Source organism: Notothenia rossii, assembly GCF_949606895.1.
Source record: "Notothenia rossii genome assembly, chromosome: 7".
Taxonomy (NCBI): Eukaryota; Metazoa; Chordata; class Actinopteri; order Perciformes; family Nototheniidae; genus Notothenia; species Notothenia rossii.
In genome coordinates this window covers 15908185-15922110 of record NC_136905.1, presented here as the reverse complement: position 1 = coordinate 15922110, position 13926 = coordinate 15908185, and the positions used below count along the sequence as shown (strand labels likewise).

The 13926-nt window shown below is 41.6% G+C and overlaps 1 protein-coding gene across 1 annotated transcript; it reads right to left on the bottom strand.

Moving 5' to 3' along the window:
* Positions 1–103: 103 nt before the first annotated feature.
* Positions 104–13356, bottom strand: mios (missing oocyte, meiosis regulator, homolog). The gene is made up of 12 exons (XM_079694303.1): positions 13202–13356; positions 11400–12266; positions 10403–10892; positions 9996–10094; positions 9564–9818; positions 6989–7158; positions 6345–6410; positions 5281–5439; positions 4194–4346; positions 2740–2944; positions 1913–2042; positions 104–1446 (listed from the first exon to the last, which is right to left on the bottom strand). Exons 2-12 carry the CDS (start codon positions 12216–12218, stop codon positions 1356–1358), a joined length of 2637 nt encoding a protein of 878 aa, XP_079550429.1. The 5' UTR covers positions 12219–12266; positions 13202–13356; the 3' UTR covers positions 104–1355.
* Between the last annotated feature and the right edge of the window lie 570 nt (positions 13357–13926).

The following is a 13926-nucleotide window of genomic DNA, read 5'->3' as shown; positions in this document are numbered from 1 at the left end:
CTCAATGCTTTCAAGCGAAGATAAAGAATGCACATGATAGAAACCCCACGCCATCTGTCTATGAAACTGATAATGTCAAAATAAACCATGGAAAACAACCCAATCAGCAGTGCTCCGATTTGTCAGTCGGAATTTATTTAAAAGAAACACTGAAAGGGTGAAATTCCAGCCACCCTGTTTTTTGGGACGCAACACGGCTCGCCAATTTGTCAGCTACACTCCAAAATAGTTCACAAAAGGGCACGCAGGCCTATAAAACCTCCCACACCGGGAAGAGATCCTGGGGAAAGCAGTATACAGTAGCTCCTGTGCACCCTCCTCCTCCTCCTCCATGACTAAGTGATTTAGCCAGGTCTGGTGCAGGCCGCCTCTCACTAACAATGCCTCCCTACATTAGTGACAGAGCGGGGAGGGTGGCAGAGAAAGAGAGTAAACCCATTTACAATGCGGCTTACACACGGCCGTCCCCCCACAGACGGCACCCATCCTTGGATTGATGTGTGGTGTGCATAGTTTTTGGGTGCAATTTGGGCACCACAGAGGGAGAAAGAAAGAGAGGGCAAGTCTGTGTATGTCGAAGGCTGTACGAGGGGGGGGTCCAGGGCTCAGGCTGTCTGTTCTCTCGCCCTTTCTTTGAGTCAATAGTGTTCCGGCAGCTGAGGTTCTTTATGAGGGGAACAATCTGGAGGGTCTTGTTAGAGTGCCGAGCAGCTGCTGTTTTCTGGCGAGCTTCTTTCATGGACCACAGGCCTGGAGTCTGCTGATGAATACAGACGCACCCTCCCACCCTTCCTCCTCATCACCCTTCACCCCCTACCTTATCCCATTCCCCATCCTATACCCCATAACCACCCCTCACACTGGAAGCCATCCCGCACAATGCCAGATGAAGAGTGGCACAGAAGAACATAAAGAGAGTGTGGCTCCGGCCCCCGGGGGACCGCCCTTCACCCCGGACAATGCTTTCATGAAGTATGTGAAGATACTTTCTTAAGACAAATACAGACGTTAAAAAGTGTATTAAAACACGAGAAAATTAAATATATCTTGGACATCTTGGCACCTTTGAGCACATCTTTACAAGCTGAAATGTGATTTATTTTACTAGATGACACTAAACCATAACACGCACACACACTGACTCCCTTCTTCATATAGGGCTCAGTTACAACATTACATTCACTAGACTATAACTTAACAGCGTCCCATTCTATTTAAGCAGCTGCTGCAGAAAAGGACCCTGCTTGCACCCTTCGCCCCTTGCCCAGTTGTCGGTGTGGTGGGTGTAGCAGTAAACCCACGCTGGTTGGCTTTGGGCGGGTGTTGGACTTCACTTTCCGACAAGCTTCTCCTGTTTAGCTGCTGTCTGAAGGCACCAGGTTCCCTGTGGTGTCCAGCTGCATGCATTTACACGTGCAACCAGACACTGGGCACTCTGTATGGTCTCTGTAAAAGACACATTAAGGTCAATAAAAAAAGTGTAAATACAGAAGATGGCCAAAAGAGTACAGAAGGGCCTGGCAGGTAAGTGTACCTTTCATTCATCCATTTATTTGAATTCTGATATGACCATTAAAAATAATAAATCAGGCCATCTTTTAATTTAGCAGGATCCACACATGGACCTAACATTACAATTACTTTTAAAGTTAGGTGGTAATTTAGAACAGAAGTGATTTTATATCGAATTGCTTTGCATTCCATAACAGTCACAGAGAGAATACATTATTTTAAAGAGAACGATGAAAGTGCTACAGAACCGAAAGAGCAACGAATAGCTTTTTTAAATTTTATTTACTAATGTAATGTATAGTTTGCTAATGGACAAAAGGTACACGGACCATAGCAGGAAACAAGTTCACAATCCTGTCTGAAAAAAGCCACACATCTGCAGCATGCAGAGAGAGCTTACTTGAACCAGCTGAGCATGTGTCCTGCGTGGCCGCCATGACGGCAGTTGTGACACCAGGTGAACCAGTTGTTGAACTGAGCGAGTTTGTTTTCCCTTGTCAAGTCCAACCGCTCATCTGACTTCCCTGTTCCTGCCAGAAAAAGATATTCATCTACAAGTCAATATCAACAATCTATAAACTGTACTATCTATGTCAACGTAGTGTTCTGTCTGCTGCCGTCTGGCAGGCGGTACCGCAGCATCCGCGCAAAAACCACCAGACTCAGAGACAGTTTCATCCCACAAGCCATAACACTGCTAAACACCTGAGCTCTGCTAAGTGCCCTGATAAACATTTATGTTGTCATCTTGCAATATACTAATTTATATAAATAGTTATCACCGCAATGAACTATATTTAATTTTGTCTTAATTTACATTATATAATTTCATATTCTGTTCTAGTACATATCCCATATTCTATTGACATGTATAAAAAAGTGTAATTATAGAAGATGGCCACAGAAGTATTTTGTATTTTATTATATATGTTGCATTGTTGGAAGAACTCAGGTCAGAAGAATTGTTTTGTTATTTCTATACTGTAGCTTTGTGCATATGACAATAAAACTTTTGAATTTGGATTAGTATGAGTAAAAGCAAAATCAATCAATAAATAGGAACTGGATTGGCCACTGAACCTCCAGGTGCTACTGCCTCTTAATGCTGAACAAAGTCCACACAATCTCCCCTGCAAATGCTCAGTTAAGTATAATAAACACTTCAGCTGCTCCAAGAGGCCTGCCTTTAAGTATCAACGGAGCATCTGTCCACATAGGTCAGTTTACCTGGGCAGTTAGAGACAGGTGTGCCCATGTTCATGAGGCAGAGGGCACAGCGTGGCAGCGGTTTCCTGCAACCGGGGCAACTGGTGACTTTTGACTTGGTGGGCGAGCCGCTGACCCCGTACTGGCTGAATCCGCGGCCCTGATGAGGCATCGCCGAGCAGCTGTAGGAAATAGACTTGCCACAAAAGTTGCAGCTCACGAACACCTGTCGCACAAGAACAAACACAAAGGTCGGTTGATAAGGAACGGCGGACACGAAGGTAAAAATCAACAAGCTCACGCTCACCAGCTGTCTGGTTTTCACTTTGAGGTGAGAGGAAGATAAGCATTAGATAATACTGCAATAATCCGAAAATGCTAAACTGTGAATATTGGAATGTCATAATAGTGTAGTTAGTAGGTCGTGCTAAGGTTCGCTTTGTACTCATAATCGCACGTAGAAATATTTTGTGCAGTATGTGTATTAACTGGAACAGAGAGAATAACTAAGATTGTTGTGCTAAATAAAACAGGTTTTAGGACAAGAAGTGGAGAGGAGAGCAGTGGGTGTTACAAGCTAGGCACGACTTACCTTTGCTGTAATAAACAGTACAAGCGTCCTATTTCATCATGAGGGGAGTAATATCCAAGACAGTAAAAAAACAGGACAGACGGCTTGTGTTTGCCAGGGCCCTGTCACATTAAAGTCAAACATGCATTTTCAAAAATGTTATCAAATCTATCAAGTAACGTATTATAATTGAAAGGATCAAATAAAAAATATATATATTGCTGCATCTTTTGGTAAAAAAAAATCTGATATTGTTTATCTTGAAACGGCCCGAAATAGTGAATATTGCCCTGGAAGAGTTTCAAGAGCCAAAGGAATGCTTTAAAAATTCCTTTCAACCTTCATTCACTCTCACTTAAATGTGGGGTAGGTAATTCACTTCAGAAACACTTTTTGTTATATTCCATGGAATGCTCTTAACATCCCGATAGCAATGAATATATTAAATGCTTTGACAATAAATACATCAAAAATGTCATCTGTGGAAGCCGTGGCGCTGTAAAAAGCACGACCAATTATTTTCACCGGCCCGGCTAAAGTAACTGGATGGCCTGCCTGCCTGTCAGCCTTCCATCTGTGCACAAACTTATCTCGTGCCATCATTGGTCATGTGGCATGTGTTGGAGGAGGGGCTCTGTAAGGAAGTCTGAAGGAAGGGGCAGATTTTTTTCCGCTGCGTACTTTCAAATTCTAGCGCACTCGAGCGCTACCTTTAAATACATTCAACCAGCAATGAAATAAAACAAATCCTCACACTATAGAAAGCCTTCTTGGTTGATACATTTCTCTAATGAATGATCAATTTTTTTTTATTTGTTGTCAGTGGATTTCATATCAGCCCCACAGTTAATAAATATATTTGTATTATACAATAATAAAGAAATCTTCCCCAGATGTGTGTTACCTGGGCCAATGGTTTGGAGCTGGGGTCCAGTTTGCCTCTATGGATGTCAAACTCGGCCCGTTTGTGCCAGAATCGCCACGCATCCAACAGGTTGCGGTAGTTTTCGATCCAGCATTGGACTCGGGGGTCTTTCAACACTTCACCTGGGGAACCCTGTTGGAAGAAACCTTATCTCAGCCTTATTTCACATTCTCACCTCAGTTTACACAAGGCACAGCAAAGTACATCCCTAATACAAATAGACAATGTGTCGTGGGACAAAATAACTTCTAAGTTTACTCTTGCTGCACCCATCACTCTGGAGGAATGTGTACATGTATGTCAGGTAAATGCATTACTAAAAAGGTGCTGGTGGATGCCTTGTACACTGCAATTTTCTTTTGGAGCAGGTTAGAACAAGAAAGTAAAGCAAACATTGAGTAGTTCTCCAGAATTTTAAATAAGATATAGACCTGTTCCACCACTCCTTTTATCATGTTATCTTTCTAGAAACAAATGCAAGAGAGCTAACAACTCCAATGAGGCTTGCATAACATGTTATTAGTTTTGGCAATTGTGTTTAGAATAACAGCTGTGACCTTTTAGAGGCAAGTTTTATCATATGCTTTGATTTTTCCAAGGGTGTGATCAGACAAAAGCATAGACAGTTTGTGTTTGCAGTTTTGGGTTTAGTTCATTTAAGTTACTAATGATTAAACCATTTATTTGTGGGTCTCTTATTGTCGTGTGATGGGAATGTTCTGTGTGCTTAACCAATAAGAATCTAGTTTGCATGGCAATTAAAAAACTATAATTTAATCTAAAAGAACATCAGTGAAAATTACAGACATCACTAAATGTATTAAAGTAAAACAAATCAACCTGTGCAGGGATGATACACTCATTTAAATTTGAGATGGGAGGCAATATACTTAGGCAGTTTATGTAGGAGACTTTTAATCAGTGTTGCTATAGGGGTTATTTAAAGTGGATTATATTACATATCTGGAGGGTCTTTAAGATTTCCCCAGGCACAAAACAAGCCTGTTTAGCATCAGTATGCACCCCTCTCTTCACATATACTACTTTTCATAACTTCTGTGTGTACCTTCAGCATGGAGAAGCTGGCAGTCTGAACGTCTCCGGTGAGGTCCACGTAGCTCTCCATGAGGTCCACGCCATCTTTGGTCAGACCCGTCAGCAGGACGCCCTCCAGGTTGCCCGCCTCCTTCATCTCATTGGTTAATTTGTCAATGTATCGAGGCAGCTGCAGCCACAAATGTATCAAGTTAGAGAAGAATGCAACATAATCATGCACTTGTAAAGCAAGTCATCAGGAAATTGTGTAAAGGAATGTGACATACACATTTTGGACATACACAAAATATGCATGATAACTAGGGATGTAACGATATATCGAATATCGCGGTAAATACATTACATACATTACATACATTTTTTATATATATATTTTTTTTAAACCTGATGGTCCCATTGAGATCATCAATCTCTTTTTCAAGGGAGACCTGTCCAACATGGCAGCAAGTAGGTTCAAACATGTACATAAAACAACAGATAACACAAAAGGACATCGTATTTACAGGGCTACATGTACATACCTAGAGATATTGACAAGTACCAACAGTATATTTATATCTCGCCCTGTCAATAAGCCTCACCTTCTTGGACTAAACTGTATTGTTTTTGAAGTGGTGGAGAGACAATGTCCCAGCAACATCAGTACCAAGCAAGAGAGTTTTTTCTACAGCAGGGGATATTGTAAACGCCCAAACATCCCAGCTTCTACCTGGAAATGTGGACAAGCTCATATTCCTAAAAGATAACCTTGATGATGCTGAGTGAGTGAGTTAGTGAGTTAGAGTTGCTTGAAAAACTAAAGTGAAACTTGATTTATTCTATTCAAGGGTCTGACTATTATATTGTTGACACTTTAAAATACTACTATCCTACTCAAATGCTGTACAAATCAGATTTATTATTTAATTAAAAAAAAAATTTAAATCACATTTTTTTTCCCTTTATTTTTCAATATTGCGATAAATATCGTACCGTGGACTTTTTAAAATTGCGATATTATCGTACCGTGAGTTTTTGGTATCGTTACATCCCTAATGATAACAGTGTGGAAATATGTGCTTTGTTTTGTTTTACCTGTGCATCGCTGAGGAACATACAGGCAAAGGCTACTCGGTCCCGCACAGCAACACTGCTCTCATACTGAAATCAATCAAATACAAAATATACATTTCTAAATCACAATTGACAGTACATTGCATATGTGTCTCCATATTGGCACAAACAAATGCTCTGCTTGTTCATTTAAAATCTCTGCTCTGTGTCAAGGGATTGAAGGCAATTATTCCACCCAATTATTCTAAAAGCCAAGACGGTCAAAGTGACTGAGTAAATGTTATCATCCCGGTGGGGTCTTCAGTTCGGGCCGGGAGAGATCTAAAGAGAGAAATAAATGAGGCAGCAGCTGGAGGCCAGAATCTGATGTAACTGAAGGAGCACAAACAGGGCCGAGTCTATGTTTTCTACTTTTTGCTAGGGTGTTTTATGACTCAAAACAAATGTCTTCCTGTACACCTGAGGATTTCCCAATAAAGACTGCCGGAATATTAACGACCTATTCATCACCGTGTTAAGAATATGACACTTTTTTTTTATCAAATGGGAACAAAACAGGCATTGTTCCGTGAGAAATGAGTGCCAGCTTTAGCACTTTTTCTTTTCATTAACTTTCCTGTTTGCAATAGAGCTATGAAATTCCAAGACAGTAAGAGATGTAATACCAGCACGCCATCATAGGCTCCAGGTTCGCTGGTGAGAAAGGCAAACATGACGCAGAGGTAGGGGTTCTTCAGCTGCAGCCTCAGAGAGCTGCACATCTCCCTCCACAGGGAGGACTTCTCGTCCGTGTAGCCGGACAGAGCCATGGCAACCACATTCAGGTTCAGGTCACCTGTGAATAAGTCAGACAGGCAGGTTTCTCCACCATGTGCAAAGTCTGTACTGTTTATGCTGGGCTTAGGACTCAAGGAAAGTTTGATTGAGCTTCTGAGACTATTGTTCAAGGTGAACTAGCTTTGTGGTTCAATTCAAAATAACAATAAGACTTTTATGGTTAGGTCAAATTAATAACAAATACCACTTGTAGGTCTGCAAGCCAAGTATATAGCTATAAATGCAGAAGCCAGGTAGATTAGCTTAGCATAAAGACAAGACAAAAGGTTAAACAGAAAACAAAGATCTGTCCAAAAGTTTTAAAAAAATCATTTACCAGCACAATTACCACTCTCTTATTTTTTTACAAATCAGCTTTGTACATATTTAACAAACAAGATATAACATAGAGTTAATAGAGAACAAGAGGGCGTGTTAGGTGGATATTTGTTCAACCCTTGGAACATGTCAGAATAAATGATGACTATATGCTTGTATATGTTTGCAGATGAGAATCAGTTCATTGAGCCAGTGCAGCTGACCCTAACAGATGAGATCTCTCCACTGACACTTCTTATCTAATGAGTCACCTCATCAGTCATGTGCAGGAAACCATCATTAGAAAAAACAGCAGGGAAACATTTGACCTACATTGGTGGAATCTTTCTTAGTAAGTCGTGTGTAAACAACAGCCTTCTCTCATTTTCATTAGACCTCAGTGTGAAAAGCACTGCAGGGTAAGTGTTGTGTGAAAAACAATGTTCTCCTGCTGTTACATTGTTGAAATTCCTCAAGACATTATTTGCTGAAAGGCTCTGAAGAAAAACAGGCACTTTATATTTGAATGAATTATATATTAACTAGACTCTTGAGTTTTAATTGACTTAGTCGAACTAAGGCAACAAACCTTTATAAATGATGCTTACATAATAATTGTTGAAGCCTGTATATACAAAGTTAAGCATGGCACTATAACCAGTGGCGTGCACAGACATTTATAGGGGCAGGTGCTCAAGAGAAAAAAAAAGGGCACCTTCTGAGTCGTCGTGGCGCCGAAATTGTGCGCGAAAATTTGCTGGATAATGGCGGATTTTGTTAGTTTCTTTTCGGTTACTTTATTTCGGTTTTAGGGTTAAGGTGTGGTTAGGGTTATGTTATTTAGTTCTTATTTTTGCCTGATTTTACTGATTTATTATCAAAAAATTAATTATTTTAACATTTATTTTTATTATTCTAAATGACTTAGGGGGGTCCAATCTGAAGCTAAGGGGGGACGAAACCCCCCCCCCCCCCCCCCGGGATTGACGCCCCTGGTGGAACCGCCGGCTGCCTTAGTAGTGTGAGATTTATTAAAGGCACATTGTATGTCGTAATTGCAAAGTGCACAACGAGACTAAATGGATGGAAGCAAGAAAAGAAGTGAAGTTATAGTTTAGTTTGGCATCTGATTTAGGGGATTAAACAATACACTCGTTGTATTTGTTACCTGGTGGTTACTTACTTGGTCGTCACTAGGGCACTTTTAATCGTGTTGCTGCGTGCTGCTGCACCACACACCCGCCGTGGCCTGTCTGACTGAGTGACTGACTGTCTGCTCTGAGCGCTGCGCGTTCACGTTGAGAGCAGGGAAGGGAGGGGCTGCAGCCAGTGCACGTACGGGAGTGCCGCGGGGCACGTGTGGGGATGTCTGACAAAATTACAACGCGCATTTGGGGCATTGTTGTATATATTAGAAGCTTTTAATCCAGAATTGATCGATGTTACCATGAGCCACATACAGTACACTGTAAAAAAAAAAAAAAAAACTGTAAAAAACGAACTTTCAAAAGGGCACATTGCTGTCCAGAGGGCAAAACGGGCAGGTGCTCAAGCACTACCTAGAGTCTATGTGTGCACGTCCCTGACTATAACACATAATAATGCAGAGGTAGATCACTGAAGAAAGAATGGTTTTCAATGAGAGAGAATTTAGGTAGTTTAAAAGTTAAATGTTATTTACTTCTTTGGATTTTGAACTGCTTTCATTTCCACTACAATTAATCTTTGCCTTATAAAAACTGAAACTCATACTGTAAGACCAAGTGCATAAAAGCTACAACAACTACTCCATAAGTCAGTATATTGATTAAATGCAACAATTCCATAACTGATACAAATTTCAAACAATTTTGTCAAATGTGAAAGTGTGTTGTTTTTCTGAGTCTTCCATTCCAAGGTTTTGTCAATTGATTCTGAAGCATAACTCTGCAGATTTATTGATTATGAAATATTATCTTGTTGCGGCACATCAATGAGTTAATATGAATGTATGCACATTTAAAAAGACCCAACATTTTACATTTGAGTGTGTCAGACAATCTTCCTTCAGTCTTTCCCTGACACCCTCCTCCCCCTCCTCCCCCTCCTCAGGGCGGCAGCACTCACCCTTCTCGGCGGTGGCTCCCTTGTTGAGGATCTGGATGGCCCGGCGGATGTCCAGGTTGAACAGAGCCACGGCGGCCGCCCGCTCCCACTCCCGCTCCTGCTCCAGGGATCGCAGGAATACCTCCACATCGATGTCGGGACCCCTGCTGATCCAGCCACAGAGCCTCAGGGAGAGGCAGCGCTCCTCGCTGTGGTACCGCGGGACGTCTGACTGCCGCTCTGAGCCGCTCCAGCACCTGCGACTCTCTGTCGTGCCTGTGGGAACCAGGAAGACACAGAACATTCAATGAGTACATTGTCCCAGTCGGGCAAAGTACTATTCATTTAAGATAATACATCTTAATAAAACTTACAAATACTAATAAACCAAGGTCTGATTCTCCAACATTCAACATTTTGTGGCTACATTTGTAAGAGGTTCAGAGGACTTACCTGAGGTGGTCTTAACAATGTTCTTGATCCCCGAGTAGACGACGGACTGTTTGTTCCCCTGCAGCTTCAGCTCTATGTCCTCTGCACACTGCTTCATATGTGATACTTATATAGGAATTATAACTGATATTGCAGTTGAAAAACCATAATGAATTAAGAACTACTGCAACACTTTATCATAACAATCAACAGTTGAACTGTGGCTAGAAATCATTAGACCATTTTACTTTCTACCATTATAAAAAAATAATTCAAAAACCTACAGTAAGCCTTCATATATCCACCACCATGAGGATTGTCTTCTATAGTTAGTTAAGCACAACTGTTTAACATGTATTGAGCTGTGTTGCTATCAAACCCACAAGTTCCGAATCCCAGGAGTTTGTCATTGACGTCAAAAAGGATATAAAAGAGATCATACCAAAGTGACTTGAGCTGGGGGTCGCTCCCTCCCGCCAACAAGTGGTTCTTCCACACCTGGACGGTCTCGTGCCCGTACCTGGACTGAGCCCTCTGCCTCATCTTAGTGGCGATGTCTTTCTCAATCACGCTGTCCACTCCTTCAGCTCCGTCCTCCACGCAGTCGTACAGGTGTCTGCCACACGCCCACATGAGCGAGGTGGTGGAGCTCCAGGCCAGCGAGATACGTTCGAACACGGTGAAGTCAGTCATGACCCGGTTGGCTGCAGAGACCACCACCATGCGGTTTTGAGAGGACGGGTGCCAGGCGAAGCTGCCGATCTGGCTTTCATAGGGCTGCACGCTTCGCTCGATGATGGTGGGCTCCGTCTCGTCGCCGATGGGTGTAGGAGTGTGCTGCATGTCGTACAGGCGGATGATGTTGCTGTCACGAGTCAAAGTGGCCAGTAGGCCATTACGGGTCGGACACCATGCCACCTGAAACAAGAAAGGAAAGCATGAAAAGTCAACTTGAGTGACTTTAAATTGTACTGATCTTTAATATTTTAATGAACTACTAGCAGGGTAAATCACAAGTTTTATCACAATACAATATCTGCTCAAATCCAAAGGCCTGCCATGAACAATTGTGATTATATTCAAATCAGGAGCCGGCTATTGATATGAGACAATATAACATGAACATTCAAAACCCAAGTTACATTCTACATTTAACTCTACATTTTTCAACCAACCAAAAAAACCGAAGTGCCATGGGAGTTTCAAACTAAGTTGATGATATGTATAAATGTTTTCACTTTGCTTCATGACATTGGAACGTTAATCATTGAAATGATACATCGATCCAGATTGATAAATTGTTACATCCCTAAAAACTACATCCTGAGAATCAAATGAAATTCATAAGACACAATTCTTTAATTAATTGAAATACACCAAGTTCGAACATTTTGCTCATGTCTTCAGGATCAAACTGCATCCTACCTTAATGAGAGGCTTAGGCTGCTCAGAGAGCGTGAGCACGGGCTTCTCAAACTTCCTCAGATCCCAGATGGCAACCTGGCCCTCGTAGAAGGAGGCCACGCGGTCATGGAAGTGCGGGTCGACTGTTACCCCCTGGATGGCCTTAGTATTGACAAATGTTTTCTGGCTCGTGTTTCTCAGGTCGAATATTGCCAGGTTCCGGTGCATGCCAGCCAACAGCAGCTTTGGGTCACGAAGCAGCCAGCAGAGGGAGAGGCAAGCATCGTTCTGACCTAACTCATACAATGGTTTGGTCACCACTGAGCTCGAGTCCAAATCCACAGATGAGAGACGAATCTTCTCAGAGGATACACTGGCCTCTGGGGAGTACTTACTGCTAATGTCCCAAATGAGGACAGAGAAGTCTGCTCTGTGCTTGTCCAACCCAGCAGCCAGTAAGTTGCTGTCCACAGGGTTCCAGGCTAAAGTGTTGCATTGACGGGCGTGCTTGGGTACAAACTCTTTGCCAACAAGCTCTTTACATGTGGAGTTGTGGCTCTGACCCAAGCTGGTGAGCACCACTCTGCCGTTAGCTTGGCCCACAGCGAGCAAACACTCAGGCTCATGTTTTGGGTACCAGGCCACACATTTCATGTACGGGGTGTCAGAATTAATGGCTAGTAAAGTAGCAGCAGTTTCTTCAGAGAGAGGGAGAGTGCCAGCTTTTGTCTCTGAGCTTCCCACAGGTCCAATACGGTACAGTCCCAGCTCAGAGTCACAGATGACATATCGGTCCGGGTGGTGGGGAGACCACAGGATGTCCGGCTTGGAGCCACTCATGATTCAGAAGCAGCTAGAGGGCTCCCAAGGAAAACTGTCTTCTACAACCTGGAGATTGGAGATTGGAGATTGGAGAGATTGACAAAGAGTTTAGCACATGGATCATTCCATAACAACTGGCAAGTTCAAGTCATGGGTTTGATATTGTGATCCTAATAAATTGCCAATTTTTTACTGAATTGGGTTGAAGTTAGAATTGCTGAATTATTATCATATTTGGATATCCTTGTTAGACCAAAAACATACAAATCATTATAAATATTAGAAAAGCAATACCTTCACAACTTTTTTCTTTGAGATCAGAAGTTATTTGGTCCTGTATAAAATTGTTATGTCACATATCTTGCTATATATAGCTTTAGAGCTGACACACCCACATTCAAAGATATATTTTAACTGTATATTATACCAATAAGGATTACTTCAATTTCCTTTCTCTTTTTTTTTATGGAAAAGTGTCCTTTGTTATTTGTTGTACTTCTCCCTGGCTGATATATTACATTCAGAAGTAAGGTAGATATTTGGACTATGTTGACTTTAAAGTCAGTGTTCTATCTTTTTCATCTCATGGGCAAATAATAGTGACATTTCACACCTCGCCTAATGGATGGGTGCAGTAGGCTACAGGGCACTGAGAAATAACATAGAGATGTTACAGTAACGCTGACGTGTAAGTTAACTGCTCATGTAAATCTGAATTACTGCGGTCGATTCAACAACGTTAGAAAAACCATGCTAACTAACTAGTTATCGACGTATTGATTTAAGGTAAATACGCCACTTGAAGATAACGATGTAGTCAATGTCATTCTCGCGAATGTGTTACAATAGTTAAGACCAAAGTCTAAAGTTTGTTGACATGCCAACTCAACTAAGCTAACGCTAATGCTAACGAGTGAAGTGCGAGCTAAACATGGCAGTTTAACCAGCAAAGGAAAACATTTGCTAAGTCTTTGCAACATTAACAATATTGCGTTACTTACAAATACGGAGAGTGTTTAAATGAGCGGAGGATTTGCGATTTAGCATGCACATGTCTAACAGGGACACTTCTTTTGGAAACCCTCTGGATGTTGTTGTGTGTTACACCAAAACATATCCGTCTGATAGAAATGTCACATTCCCAAAGTTCCGGGTAAACGAGGTTACGCCTGCAGTTCACCACCAGAAGGCGCCGTAACCAAAGTATAAATAAATACACAGAAAGGAGAGCATCATTCAAACCCATCGTATCATTAGAACATGTATGATAATGGATTAACATTTAGCAGATATTTAAAAAATATGTTTTCCAGAAAAGCAGTCGGAGTACATACATAACTTACAAATAGGGTTTATAGATGTAGGCCTAGTTAACATAGGATGCATGGGCTACTGCTGCATCTGGCTTTAGCATGAAGTCAAATGGAAAAGGAAAATATTTTCATGTGGGACCTTTACGCACAGCATCCAAACAGTCTCCATGCGCAACATCCAAAAACACAATTAACTTTAGTGCTGAGTTACTTATTTGCACTGTAGGAGACTGTATTCTTCAATCTTTATTTCAGACTCAAGGTCCATATCACATACAAAAAGACAAGACACACATCAATAAATAAGATAAAAAGCTAAACACAAAACAGATAAAAATAAACAGATAAAAAACATAAAATCAGTCCAATCACAGTACGCCAATGTCTCCAAATCATGGAAGAGAACCGAGTAG

What these genes read in the sequence shown, in the direction of transcription:
- mios (XM_079694303.1), bottom strand. Translation starts at nt 12,218, where the DNA reads ATGAGTGGCTCCAAGCCGGACATCCTGTGGTCTCCCCACCACCCGGAC. An exon ending in GGGAGCCACCGCCGAGAAGG is followed by an intron (nt 7,159 to 9,563) that starts GTGAGTGCTGCC and finishes ACTTATTCACAG; the next exon opens with GTGACCTGAACCTGAATGTG. An exon ending in GAGCCTATGATGGCGTGCTG is followed by an intron (nt 6,411 to 6,988) that starts GTATTACATCTC and finishes GATTGATTTCAG; the next exon opens with TATGAGAGCAGTGTTGCTGT.